Source organism: Microplitis mediator, chromosome 8 (genome assembly GCF_029852145.1).
Source record: "Microplitis mediator isolate UGA2020A chromosome 8, iyMicMedi2.1, whole genome shotgun sequence".
In the NCBI taxonomy this organism is placed as follows: domain Eukaryota; kingdom Metazoa; phylum Arthropoda; class Insecta; order Hymenoptera; family Braconidae; genus Microplitis; species Microplitis mediator.
Window position 1 is genome coordinate 17,223,820 of NC_079976.1, and position 14,693 is coordinate 17,238,512.

At 36.6% G+C, this 14,693-nt stretch overlaps 2 protein-coding genes across 2 annotated transcripts; both read right to left on the bottom strand.

The window, feature by feature from the left end:
• Positions 1–243: 243 nt before the first annotated feature.
• LOC130673838 (uncharacterized) lies at positions 244–912 on the bottom strand. Its single transcript, XM_057479050.1, has one exon. It carries the CDS (start codon positions 910–912, stop codon positions 244–246), a length of 669 nt encoding a protein of 222 aa, XP_057335033.1.
• A 9,671-nt stretch (positions 913–10,583) lies between these two features.
• Positions 10,584–11,345, bottom strand: LOC130673840 (POU domain, class 6, transcription factor 2-like). The gene has a single exon (XM_057479051.1). The coding sequence runs from the start codon at positions 11,343–11,345 to the stop codon at positions 10,584–10,586; it is 762 nt and encodes a 253-aa protein (XP_057335034.1).
• Between the last annotated feature and the right edge of the window lie 3,348 nt (positions 11,346–14,693).

Sequence of the window (14,693 nt, forward strand, 5' to 3'; positions counted from 1 at the left end):
AAGAAAAATAAAATTAATTTCTTTTCTTAATTATGTGTTTTTATTTCTATAAAAAAAAATACAGTCCCGTTGGTTTGACAGGCTAAGAGATTCAAACCTACATACAAATAATTAACAAACGCTTCACCTGTCAAGCCAACGGGACTGTATTTACTTATGACTAAATTTAAAAGGTATAAATAATAAATCATTTATTATAAAATAGAAAAAAATGTTTATTAATTCTTAAAGTAATCAATATTTTTATACTAATTTTCGTACACTTCCACTAATCGGGTTATAATTAACAATTCGATCGTGTAAAATCAAACAATAAGCTGCAGTGTGAGCTGAAAATGCTGCTGAAGATTCAAACTCCAGACGTACATCTACTGGTCTAGATTTGAGAAATTCATTTTGCATTGAACAGTCAATAACAATCAACGGTGCTTTAGAGAAAAAATCTTTTTTCGATAATAGAGGTTGTGAGTCTCTATTATAATATGACTTTTGAAAATTAGTGTACATTTCATACAACAGTGCATATTGATTGTGTGCAATATCAATATTTAAATTTCTATAAGGATAACATTGGGAATTTAAATATAATTTTACATCACGAATATTACAATGGTCAAATTCACAAGCATTTTTATCCAGTGCATTTCTTCGTGCAGTTTGGAAACCCAGAATAATATAGCGAGGTTTCTCCAGCTGATTCGATGTTTTAACTGCCCAAATCTGTTTTGTTGTAGCTGGCAGGAGTGGATATTCGTATAACTCCCAGGTTCGATAGCTCATCGATATTGATGGATCACTAGCAATGTAGTTGAGAAGTTGAATATTATGCTGATCAGCTACTTTAATATGAGGTATCATCCATTCAATTTTGTGCAGAGTAATTTTTACCTCTTCTGCTGCAGTTTGTAACATTGCATCAGCATCAGTTTGTGTTCTCGATATTACCAGTTAATGTTGACAGTTGGGGACAATTCGATAATAGTCTTCGGCAAATCCACTCAGTAAACTAAGTGGAAAAGACACATCAAAGTATCCATTAGCATCCGTGCATGAATTTTCATCGCTTTCTAACCATCCAGCATTTGCCAATGTAGTTATTTGAGTGGGACTATGTGATAATTATCCTGTCATAGCACACGTTAACCCAACATTGTTAATGCGATCAATTTCTTCGCCATTCAAAAGATAACGTATTTCTCTTAATAGGAAACATATACCCATATTAATCATGCTTGTGGTTGCAACTGCAGTAGCTCCATCTCTTTTTGTTAGTCTACCATAGATATGCAAGGTACTTTTACTTGGTAATAAATAAAGATTTTGATTTTGCACAAAAATTCGAATCTCATCGTTATTGTTGAAAGTTAAAGATGCATATGGTTGATGAGCATGAACTTCATAATGAGCAATGGTTTCATCAAAAATGACACCATGTTGAATTCCTAAAATTTGCTCCATGGTATTATACAGATAAGGCAGCAGAATCGTATTTTTACTTTCTCCCACCACGTATTCGAAGGCCTAGACTCTTGAGGAATATTATGTTTTGACGTGTTCACTCTCTAGGAGATGTGCGACGACTGACGGTTCTTCGCCATCCCCTCTGACTAATATAGCTTCTACCAACTTTGCTGTCATGTACAATACCCATTATTTATCAACAGATTTTATATGCCGACGAATAGTGACTGTTTCTCCACGGAAATTAACTATTTTTCCAGCTTCATTAACAATTTTTAATTGAAGAGTATGTATTGCTTGCACTGTGACTGGAAGATAAATGATGTGTGAAGGTACTTCGTTGATCTTGTATCCTGGTGAGGCTGTTAGAAAGAACTCATGAATCGTGTGCACTTTGTTATCATTGATGTATGCACCTGCTGTAATATTGCATTCAACCCGAAGCGCATTAACACTGAGTATTGTGACAGGCAAGTCGGATTGATGAGTTATATTTGGTTTAGGTTTTCTAGCAGAAAATCCTAGAAGACGTCCAATAGAGTCTGATGGTTGAAAATCGATTTGATAATTACACTTTATTTGACATCGAAGTTCATTGTTATTAGGTCTCAGACTTAGAGAGACATCTGGCAATGCTTCAATGAGATAATTTTCAATATCTTCAACTTTATAACTGTCCGTTGGTATTGTTACTACTTTTTTATCAGGGGGTTTATATGCTTCTTTGCTAGATTTTTTATCATCCAATCTTTTAGTTATGTAGAAATTATTATGACCAATATCGATATTAGGTATCGAGTTTAATGTTAACAGTTCAATGAGCCCTAGCCTATAATTTATTGTCGGAGATAACTCAATTGGAGGAAAGTAATTTGCCTCCAAGATAGAGGACTCTCCTGATAGTGTTAACGTAAACGATTCATCCATGACTGATTGCTATTCAGCATGTAGTACCAATTTATAGCTTTCCACTCAAAAATTTTAAACACAAATGACCACAAATTATAGTATTATATTCCTAATACCTTTTATGGTTATATTTCACGCTACCAACACCAAAGTATTCCATTAAATCCCTAGGCGGTTGAAGGTCACCAAAGCTATCAAAATAAATGACATGGTTTCCAAATTTTTTATACGCCACCCAATGCGTTTCAGGTCCATCCTTGTCATCAAGATTGAAGACTGCTGATTCATTAATTCATGGTCCAGATTTAGGTAGATCATTTCTCATAAAAACACCTCGAAAATGTGGAATTTCAATTATACTGGCAAATTTCCGTATATCGATATCAGTGAGAGCTCGATGTGGTAGCTTTACATGTTTTTTGGATGGGGTCGTAGATTAAGACCCATACCTTTTTTGTATGGTCGTAGGTATAGTCCTTTTCCTAGAGCTATTGCTTCCATTCAAGAATTATGTCGTTTAGATTCAGCTAGCTGTTGTTTACTTGCATTAGAATCATTGACAGCTTTAGCAACTGCTGCAGCTCCACCAGCGAGAGCCCCTGTAGCTGATAAGCCGGCAAACAATGGAATCGAAAAGGAAGTACACCACCAATTTCCGATGGAACTGGTAAAACTCGTGGCAGCCTGATATTTTTTTTCCCGACAGATTTTTTGACAGCTTGACGAGCTCTCTTGAGAGCACTTTCAATTGGATCACCACCAGCTTGCATAGATTTTTTAGCTGCTGTTACGATCTGTTTCAGTGCTACTTGTGGCTTTTTACTACTTTTTTCCTACCAGTCTTGTTTTTACCATTCTTTCGTTTGCTTCTCTTCTTCAGCCCCATACCAAATCGTCTTTTTACCTTCATAATTTTGTTTACACTCCAAGCAGCAGCTTTCTCACCAATACCAGCGTCTTTTGCTTGATAACATTGCCTCGCCTTTTCAGCAAGTACTTTATTAGCTTCGTGACGAGCAGCAAGATTGTCTCTGTTATTCGAGTACGCAATGTCGTGCTCTTTGCATGCAACGTCGAGAGGATTGATTCCAGGATCACCTCGAGCTAACCTCTTTGATAATTTTGTACCAGGTCCACAGTACTGATACCCCGGTATGTGCAATTCGACTGGTAGTTTGTTGATAATATTATTTACAAGGCTTGCACCACCTTTACGTCTGCACTCAAGCATGCCATATCAATGACTAATGTCTATTCTAGAGAATGTAAGTACTTATAGAAAAAATTGTAAAGTAACCTTAAAGTTTTTATAAAGGTATGTCTCTCGTGATAGCTATTAGTTGCTGTCAAGATGCGGTTCGAGAAACAGCCAACAGCGCTTCCAGTGGTGAATTTTGACAACATTACGGAACATGAAAAAAATCACAAAAACATCATGGACAATTATTACCAAACGGTGTGTGAGCCGTTTTCTGTGGACCATCCAACTGCGGCAAAACAAATGCGCTTTTAACTCTGATAACTCATGCAAATGGATTAAGATTTAAAAATATATATGTCTATTCCAAGACATTGAATCAACCAAAGTACAAGTTTTTGGAAAATATTATAGAACCTGTAAAAGGTGTTGGTTACTATCTATTTAACGATCATGAACGGGTTGTTAAACCTAAAGATGCAAAACCTAATTCAGTCATGATATTTGATGATGTAGCGTGTGAAAAACAGGATCATATAAGAGCATTTTTCTGTATGGGACGACACAAAGACGTTGATAGTTTTTATCTCTGTCAGACTCATACTCGAATCCCGAAACACCTGATACGAGATAATGCGAATTTGCTGGTGATCTTTCGCCAAGATGAGATGAATCTTAAACACATTTACAATGATCATGTTAACACTGACATGTCTTATCAACAGTTCAAAGACATGTGCACTGCATGTTGGAATCATGATAAGTATAACTTTATTAGGATTGATAAAGACAGTGAACTCAATAGTGGACGTTATAGAAAGGGATTTGATACTTTTATATGCATAAATAATAGTTGTGATACGTAAATTAGTCAGTTATGCTGCAATCTTCATACAAACAACATGAAAAGTAAAAAGCTGCAGGAGCAAAGCGATATCTTGCGGCAGGTAGCTGAGGCTAGTGCTGTAATTCGTCACAAACACAAGCTTCTCAAATTAAGTAAAGACAGCAGTGAACTTGCAGCCAATGAAATGTTTAAACCTGTTGTTGAACCGCTGAAAAAATTGGTAGATTCTTCGAATCAAATAAAAAAAGAAATAACCAGTGAAAACTTTAGAACGTTGAAACATGAAATTAAAAATGATTCAACTGTTCCTGATTATAGTGAAATAAGTGCAAGTGACGCGGGGATTGAGGGTGATGATGAAGAATCAACTCTTCAGCCAGATAATATTTCTGCAACAAGCACACCAATAAGAGCGAATAAAAGTAGTTGAGCTGGGGGAGTTCACCCCCCCGATAAAACAGATTGTGGGTTCTAGTCCGTGCTAAGTTACCGACCGAGGGTAACCTACCGGCAGTTGGTAGGTCTGTTTTACCGACCAAGGGTAACCTGCCTGCAGTCGGTATGGCTATCGGCAGTCGGTAGGTCTGTTTTACCAATCGCATAGGCAGTCGGTAAACTTTTACTGGTAGTCGGTAAACAGTTATTTGGCAGTCGGTAAACAGTTATTTGGTGGTCGGTAATCAGTAATTTGGCAGTCGGTAAGCTCTGTTTTATCTTCTGTATGGATATTGGCAGTCGATCAGCGTGTTTTGGCTGTTGGTAAAATGGAAACACGCTTTGAGGTTATTTTTTGATGTTTTTTTGACTTATGTACGGTAGTTATTGTTTAAAAAATAATATACACACACACACACACACACACATTTCTCACAAACTAAACGGGTCATAGGCTGCCTACCAGATTAAAGGTGGTTGTGTAATTCGCATCACCCCAGAGCTGGCACTAGCTACCTGCCATCTACAGGTTGTGTCCGTGTGTGTAATTATAAGTGTAGTTATTTCAAATCTTATATATTGAAACTGAGGTTTGGACAAGTACATGCGAGAAGCATGCGGAGAGGATGCCATCTATCGGTTTAATTATCCCTCACCCCTTTTTTTTAATGAATAACGTCATCGATTGCGTCATCCGACAAGTTCGAGCTTGTTTCCGAGGTTGTAGTGGGGGTAGACGAATAATTTCTGAGCTCTCGAGCTCTCAGCACTCAGTCTATGCTGAAACATCTAAGTGAACAGTCAGTGAAAATTTTATACTAAAGTTTTTTATGATATTTAGTGTGTTCATTTTTTTATAAATCACGTAAGTCATTTCACTTGTAAATTTAGATAAATATTTGATTTTTTATCAATGAATTAATTAACATATTATTTAATTAATTAATTAAGTAATTAATTAAATATCTGTTATAGGATGGATTTGAAGAAAATTAATGAAATTAGTAATTTAGAAAACATTTTGCCAACCAGAAAGTTTCAAGAATTAGAAGTTGGCAAAATGTACAAAATTACCGAATTAAAAAAAATTCCAACGCAGTATGGACCTAGAGTGGTTGCTGCTCTCGATAATGAATTTATAGTCTACTTTCCTACGAAGACCAACAACCAATTGATTGCTGATGAAGAGACATTAAAAAATCTCACCAACACTGTTGAAGAAGAGCATCTCTATCTTCGATTTCACGGTAGCAAATACTGTAAATTTGAATTTGTTCTTTTGTCAACTTAAAATGTACTTTTATTTTTTAACAAAATAAAATATTCAAAATGTTATTATTTTTTTACACAATTTTTCATAGACCTATCCATAGTAATTTTATGTTTTGTAGTTGTATTTTAATTTATAATAATAATAATAATAATAATAATAATAATAATAATAATAATAATAATAATAATAATAATAATTGCCCACGGTGCATGTTGTGCGGCCAGCGGAGATTTTGATTACTCCGTGGCGCACCGTGGGCTAGATAGGTCAGCCCGTCATCTACTGACCTACTAAGCGCACAACAACCTTCGCATTGGGTTAACTCCCCAATGTGAAGTAAACTGAGTTCAAGATAATCCTGAACACAGAAGTGCTCCCCACAACCGGCCCTTCTCGGATGAGGGCTACCCACTAGCTGGGCGGAGCACCGAGATTCCGAATGATGACGACCCTGGCGAACAACGGACTGCATTTAGGTGGACGGAGGAATTACGAGTCGATCTCCTGATGTGCTATAATAACAGTGAACCGGAGCGGAGAGGTTACATGGCTAGGATGCATGCTCTCTGGAGCGATATGCACCCTAACCATAGCCATTTTTCACAACAACATCTGCGTGATTATGCCTCTCATCTCCGGCGAACACGACGATCACTGTTAAATAACAGACGAGTATCTCACCGTCTGTCTTTTCCAGCACAGCTACATCAGGAGAGACGCCGTTCTTCCGAAGACGCTGACAATGATTTTGAAAGACGACAAGTATGTGTCTCTAAAAAGACACACTACCCCAAAGACCAACTTGACACGGAAAACCACGAGCTATCGCTTCGGATTCAGGAAGATTCTACTCTACTCACCATCAATCAAGCTGTCTATGATGTTGCTTCCTCACTCTTACCTCCGGCAAGAAATAATACTTCTTCTCCGGAGGCTAAGATGAGAGGTCGCATTAGACAGCTTTCACTGAAGATTGATGATCTCCGGAAACATGTCTCCCGCATTCAGTGTGTTATTGAGTACGTAAATGCTCGTAAAGCGTTTACGCCTAAAGTCCGCCGTATTGCGGCTGGACTACGATATCAACATCACACACTGAATAAGGAGAATCTTCTTAACATCAAAGAAGGTTCTCTCAACAGGTTGCGGGCTCTGGTGACTGCTAAAAAGTCACTAGAGAAAAAGCTGAAGCGGCTTACCGATAACTCTTTGTTTCGGTTAAGTCCTTCACGCTTTCTGACACCTAAGACATCTGTTTCTGGCGATCCCCCATCTATCGAGCGAGTAGAAGCTTTCTGGTCCGAGTTGTATGGTGATCAACCAGACGTGAATCGTGACACTCCAGCTCTCAACGACTTCGAGGCATTTTGTCGCCGCCACCGAAACGACAATGCTGATGAAGAGAGCCCTGAAGTCAGCGTGGAAGAGGTTCGTTTGGCTCTGAATAATGGTAAGAACTGGGCTGCTCCGGGTCCGGATGGCATTAACTTGTTTTGGTGGAAGAAACTTACTTCTACCCACAGCCATCTGGCCCGGATATTTACAGCGTTTATCAGAGGCAACGAACCTATTCCGTGCTGGCTTGTAGAAGGGCGAACCGTGCTCATCCCTAAGAAAGGTGACTTGTCCGACCCAAAGAACTACAGGCCTATCACCTGTTTGAATGCGGTTTATAAGATTTTCACCAAAATCTTGAACAATCGCATTTTACAGGAGATAGATCCTGTATGGCAGCAGATATACGAACAGCGTGGCAGTAAAAGAGGCCTGTCAGGTTGCAAAGAGAATCTGTTAGTAGATCGATGTGTCATTCAAGACGCAGTCTACTATCAGCGCAACCTGTCCATGGCCTGGATTGACTACCGTAAGGCATTCGACTCAACATCTCATGAGCTCATTCTCTTTTTGCTCAAATGCCTTGGGGTCAATCGCGATACAGTGGGATGCATACAGCGTACGATGCAACTTTGGCGAACACGGTTCCACATTTCATGTGGCAACGACAAACGTGTGACCGAAATTGTACAGTACAAGCGAGGTGTCTTCCAGGGAGATTCCCTGAGCCCGCTGCTGTTTTGCATCTCACTGCTGCCGATATCTGTTGCGCTACGCCGTACCCGTGGATACTCAGTGGGCCCACCAACTAATCGGAAATATTCGATCACCCACTTACTCTACATGGATGATCTGAAGGTGTATGCTCCTGATGAGGAACACCTTCAGACTGCCTTGAATATCGTAGGGGAGTATACACGGGATGTCGGCATGGCTTTTGGGTTGGACAAGTGCGCGGTCGTTAATCTGGTGAGGGGTAAGTGCTCTGATTTGCGCGAAGATATCGAGTTAGTAGATGGTAGCGTCATTGACCATCTTGACGCCGGAGAGTCGTACAAATATCTAGGGATTGACGGGAGTCCTATGCAGGATGTCTCGAAAATCAAAACGACTCTCTGCAGCGAGTATGGGCGGAGACTCCGGAAAATCTGGTCATCAGAACTTTCCGGAAAAAACAAAGTCTCTGCAACTAACATGCTTGCTGTCCCAGTACTACTCTACTCTTTCGGTGTCCTTAAATGGACCCGAAAAGAGCTTAGAGATCTCGATATCAAGACACGCAAAGTCATGAATATCAATCGGAGCATGCACCCTAAGTCCTCAGTCACCAGATTATACCTTTCCCGGCACATCGGAGGGAGAGGTCTACAGAGCTTGGAGTGTCTACACGATCGTTTGGTTTTGGGTCTAACATACGAAGTTGTCAATTTCACTGCAGATGAGAACGACTTCCTTATGCAGATTGTTCATAGTCATGAGAATCTGCAGAAGGGAGCGTTCTTATATAAGGCAGCAAGGTACGCGGCAAAATCCCTCGGTCTCGAAAGAGTAAATCCTCTTATTGAACTCCCTAAGGAGGAATTTGAGAGTGTCGTCAGGAATGCTGAGCAGCAAAAACTGCTCAGTACACACATGGACAAGTCCATGCACAGCGTGTTCTTTAAACACGTGCGTGACCACGGCTTGTCCACCCAGCTGACGTTTTCCTTCCTTAAGTCAGCTGGCCTGATGTCCGAGACCGAAGGATATATCTTTGCCTGCCAAGATGGTGTAATCAATACCCTCGAATACCGTGCGAAAGTACTCCAGATGCAGCTACCCGACACATCGTGTAGGGTGTGTAAGCAACATCCTGAGACGCTTATGCATCTCTTGTCAGCATGTCCTGTGCTGGCAAGAAGTGCATACATCCAGCGTCATAATGCTGCTCTGCGAGTACTTTACTACCACCTTAGACATACGCACGGTATCGATAAAACACCAGTGCTGCCTTATCTGCCAGGAGATATTCCGCAAGTTGTTGAGAATGACCGTTGCCGCATTTATTGGAACGTGCCATTCGCAACAACGCGGAAAATCGACCATAATAAACCTGATATTGTGCTCTTCGATAAAACCGCTCGTGACATTTATGTCATTGAGTTTTCAGCTCCTGCTGAGTATAACATCACGGTTAAAGAAGAGCACAAACACGAGATATATCAGGATCTCCTGTTCGAAATTGGCAAACTTTACCCAGGTTACCGTGTCAAACTTGTCGTCCTCATTGTTGGCGTCCTAGGAGGGATGAAACAGTCGTTTGTGTCTGCACTAGCTAGAATACCAACTTGTTCAGCGCAAGTTGAGTTTCTGGCATCGCGGATGCAAAAGGCTGTTATTCTCGGGTCCCTCCGTCTCCTAAGGCAACGAAACTTGGCCTGCTGCGCATGCTGATCATCTTGTTGATGATGCATCGCAGCAGTTACGATTTGGCGCTCAGCTGAGGCCCTCGGTAGAGTCGGACTACCGGGGATAACCCCCTGAGCATTTAACTGAAAAGAAATAATAATAATAATAATAATAATAATAATAATAATAATAATAATAATAATAGTGATAACAATAATAATAATCCAAATTGGAAAAAAGTCAGACTGCGCATGCGCAGCGCAAAGCAGATGACAAGTCGACGCTATCCACAAGGCTTTATATTTGCGGGAAATTTAAAAAACCGCTCGCGCACACTCCGTGCAGCGCGCGGTATTTACGACTATTTTAATCGTGAGGGATAAGTTGGACAGGAGAGGCAAGTATATTTTTTAACATATAAACGAAAAAATATAAGTGTATTGAGTACTTTTTTATTAATCAATAAATTAAAAAAAAAAAAAAAAATATTTAATATTCAAAAATTAAATTTAAAAATTAAATTTAAAAAAAATACTTAAGATACATAAAAAGAATGTGTGTGTGTGTGTGTCTGTGTGTGTGTGTGTGTGTGTGTGTGTGTGTGTGTGTGTATGTGTGTGTGTGTGTGTGTGTGTGTTCTTACAAAATGATATTGAATGGTAATAAAAAAATTATAATGAGAAAATGCTAATAAAAAAATTATAAATAAGAAAATGATAATAAAAAAAATTATAATTTTATTCTCCATCTGATGATGACGAATTTTCTCCATCGGACCGAAACCTTTGAGCTGACGATGATGATTGCGGTTGCAGTGGAAGAGGTGATGGCGGTAATGACTCTGGTGACGAAGGTCGTGATGGTGGTGATGCATCGTCATCATCATCACTCACCAGCAGCGTTGAAGCCAGTGACGGCGGTCGTGATGGTGGTGATGCATCATCATCATCATCATCACTCACCAGCAGCGTTGAAGCCAGTGACGGTGTTGGCGATTCTCGCCGTTGTTGTTGTTGTTGATGCCTATCATGACAACAACAACGGTCATGACAGCCCTTTAAGATCAATTGATGATCAGCAATAACTCGCTGTTGATGCTGTTGTTGCAGCTGCTGCTGTTGTTGTTGTTGTTGTTGTTGTTGTTGTTGTTGGTGTAAGAAGTTATTGATGTTCTCATCAATTTGACGGTGATAATCAACAACTCCATCACCTATCCAACAAAATATCGCTTCGACGGCAGCCCCCATCAGAATTCTTAATTCCCGGTTCGAATTTGGCACTTGAAGCACCCATTCTTGCCGGGAATCATCAACAATTAGTTCGATGGATATGCCGTCCAAAACGATAAGTGGGCCATCTCGCACCGATTCTCCTCCACTCAAAATGCGGATGACTTGGCTTCGAACATCACCCGCCAAAAGGTATTCGTCATTGTAGTTTAAGTAAATTCTTAACGGTACTACGAAGAGATAATGCAACCGCCTCTCAATGAAATTCATTTCTATATTGAATTCTCGATCCATCGTCCTGCAATGGCAAAAATACTTGATTATGTATATGTTTTTCTAAGTGTTTAATTAAAATAATTAGTTGCGTCTAAACAAACTTATTCATAAAATATTTAATAATTAAAAAATCTAAGAAATAAATTTTCCTTATCATGACTTGGATTTTGAGACACACACACGCAATTTAAATATGTAAATTAATAATAATCATGAAGAAAATAGAAAAATCAGTTACGGTGAAAAACTATTTTTTACACAGATTAGTAAAAATAATTTAAAAAATTATTTATAAAGTATTTAATTATTAATATACTTAATTTTCGATTATATTACAATTGAAGACTTTACGAATAAGTTTTTTTCCCAATTATTTTTACTATCCTGTGTTAAAACAAAAGAAATTTTCCTATTTCTACATGATTAATTATTTTACATATTTATTTGTGTCTTTAAATAATAAAAAAATTAATTTATCAATACAAAATGAATTTTTAAGAAAATTAATTTTCCTTCTAATTATTTTTAATATTTAGACATAATTATTAAAAAAAAAAAAAAAAGAAAAACTTGTTTAATAGGAAAGAAAATATTTTTTTATTACTTACGTTGTTTTTTTAATGATGACTTTTTCAATCGCAATTGATTTTATCCAAGAACTTTAAATCGTAATTGATTTTATCGAATAACTTCAAACACTTGTCGCAATAGAAAAACTTGTCACGTTATTTCAGCCCTTTGTCTTCCGTGACAGGTTTTTACACGAAACTACCCCACCACCACTTTTCTAAAATCTTATATGTAAGACAAAAAAAAATTAAAGGGCCAATCAGAAAAAAAATTGATTTTTCTTGGCCAATCGAAGAAATTTACATATCTTTTATTGTTGGTCACTATAAGCACGTGGGTAACAAACCCACGCTGGTTTGTTTACATTTTCAAAGAAATTGATTTAACCGATGTCTTACAAAAATAATATGAAAATATCAATTAATATCATGGTGTATGATCGTAATCATAATTTTTTTATTCACAAATTAATTAAAAATGAATAAATTTTATCGTAGAAAAAAATTTGCGCGCGTAAGTTTAGACGATTAGAATACCGCCATCTATGAGTAAAAAATGTAACCAACATTGTATTCGAATTATCGGCTATAAAATCCCAGCCGTTTGAAATTCATCGATATTTATTGAAATACATCGATATTCACTTAAATAAATTAAAATATAAATTATAATTACCTGTTTTTTAAAAGATAAAACACTAAAGTAATAATCAATGTATCTAATCATTAGTTGTGGTACAATCAAACTTCGTAAAAAATATACTCTGGTAGTCAGCAAGTTTGCATAAATGACTGAAAATGACCGTAAGTTGTCGTTAAATTGTCATCAATTTATTACACTCAGCATGGTTGCAACATTATGTTGATGACAACTTATCATCAATTAAAATAATAATTAATTATAAAATGTAAACAATTATTTTCTAGGTTATAAAAATGTAAACAATGATTTAATATCTTTTAAAAATAATAATTGTTAGAAAAAAAGTTGAATTGCATCAAATTCAATTTTATTAAATATTTTCCAAAAATGCAAGTAATTATTATTTTTCAAGCGCGGGAAATTTAAAATCGATACATCTGATCGTTAATGTTGGTGGTAAATTCAATCAACTTGTTGTCATCAAAATGTGACAACAAATTATTTCAGTGGGTAGATGTCAACTTATCATCAGTTTTTGACTATCATTATGCATGTAAATTATTTGATAATTCAATTAATTATAAAATGTAAACAATTATTTTCTAGGTTATAAAAATGTAAACAATGATTTAATATCTTTTAAAAATAATAATTGTTAGAAAAAAAAGTTGAATTGCATCAAATTAATTTAAATATCAATTTCTACATTTTTTCCAAAAGCATGCAAGTAATTATTTTTTCAAAACGCGGGAAATTTAAAATCGATCGTTAATAGTGGTACTAAATTCAACTTGTTATCATTAAAATGTGATAACAAGTAGTTGATGTCAACTTATCATCAGTTTTGACTACCAGAATGCATGTAAATTATTTTGATAATTCAATTAAAATAATAATAATTAATTATAAAAATGTAAACAATTACTTAATATCTTTAAAAATAAAAAGAAAAGGGGGAAAAAATAGAGAAAAAAATAGAATAACATCAAGTTCAATTTTATTAATTACTTAAAAATCCAATTTTTTAAAACTATTACATTTTCAAGAGCACACAAGTAATTATTATTGTTCAATTTACAGTGATATTCACAAAAATTATTGTTCAATAATTTTATATTTTTTAACGCGGGAACTTTAAAATCATCTAAATCAATTACAATTTTTTCGCTTCCAATCAAATCTTCGATCCATAATTTTTTCTCAAAACCTTTTACATAAATATATTTGTAATTATGAGTCACATGTTCAATTGTTTCTTTTAGCTTTAAATATTGCGTTTTTCCAGCATCCCAGGTGATTCCATGATGATTATATGTTACCCAAATATTTAAGCGTTGACACTGATTTGATAATGATGTCCAATCACAAGGTGGTTTGAATAACGTACATGACATTTCTTCAACACCATCAATTTTATGCTGGACCGTAATTGAAGCAAGCTCTTTTACAATAAACTGATTATTTGAGCCTTTAAACCCTTGCACATCTATTATCATCTCCATTTTGATAGCTCGTATCTCGACAACAGACAATGAATTACTGAATAATTAAAAATCCAGCACAGCTATTTGTTATCATCCCCCACCACACAATTTTTTAATCAATAATATTTTAATTCCATTGGTTAATTTAAAAAACTGCGCAGTAGAAAGTTCCAGAATATTTATTTTTAGACTGATGACTCATCCATAAGCAGGAAAAAACTTGTTTTCTTTGTTCGATTCTGAAACTGCGCAGTAGAAAGTTCCGGAAAATTTATTTTTAGACTGATGACGTATTCATGTGCAGGAATAAACTTGTTTTCTTTGTTCGATTCTGAAACTGCGCAGTAGAAAGTTCCAGAAGATCTATTTTTAGACTGATGACTCATGCACGTGCAGGAAAAAACTTGTTTTCTTTGTTTGATTTTATAACTGCGTAGTAGAAAGTTCCAGAAGATCTATTTTTAGACTGATGACTCATGCACGTGCAGGAAAAAACTTGTTTTCTTTGTTTGATTATCAAACTGCGTAGTAGGTGACGTCATACCATTTGTCGCGCCATCTAGCGTTTTAGGTTATGTTGACACGTTATTCTAGGGGATTTCACTACTTTTTGCTTGGTTATGTTGGTACTTTTTGGGGCGACATC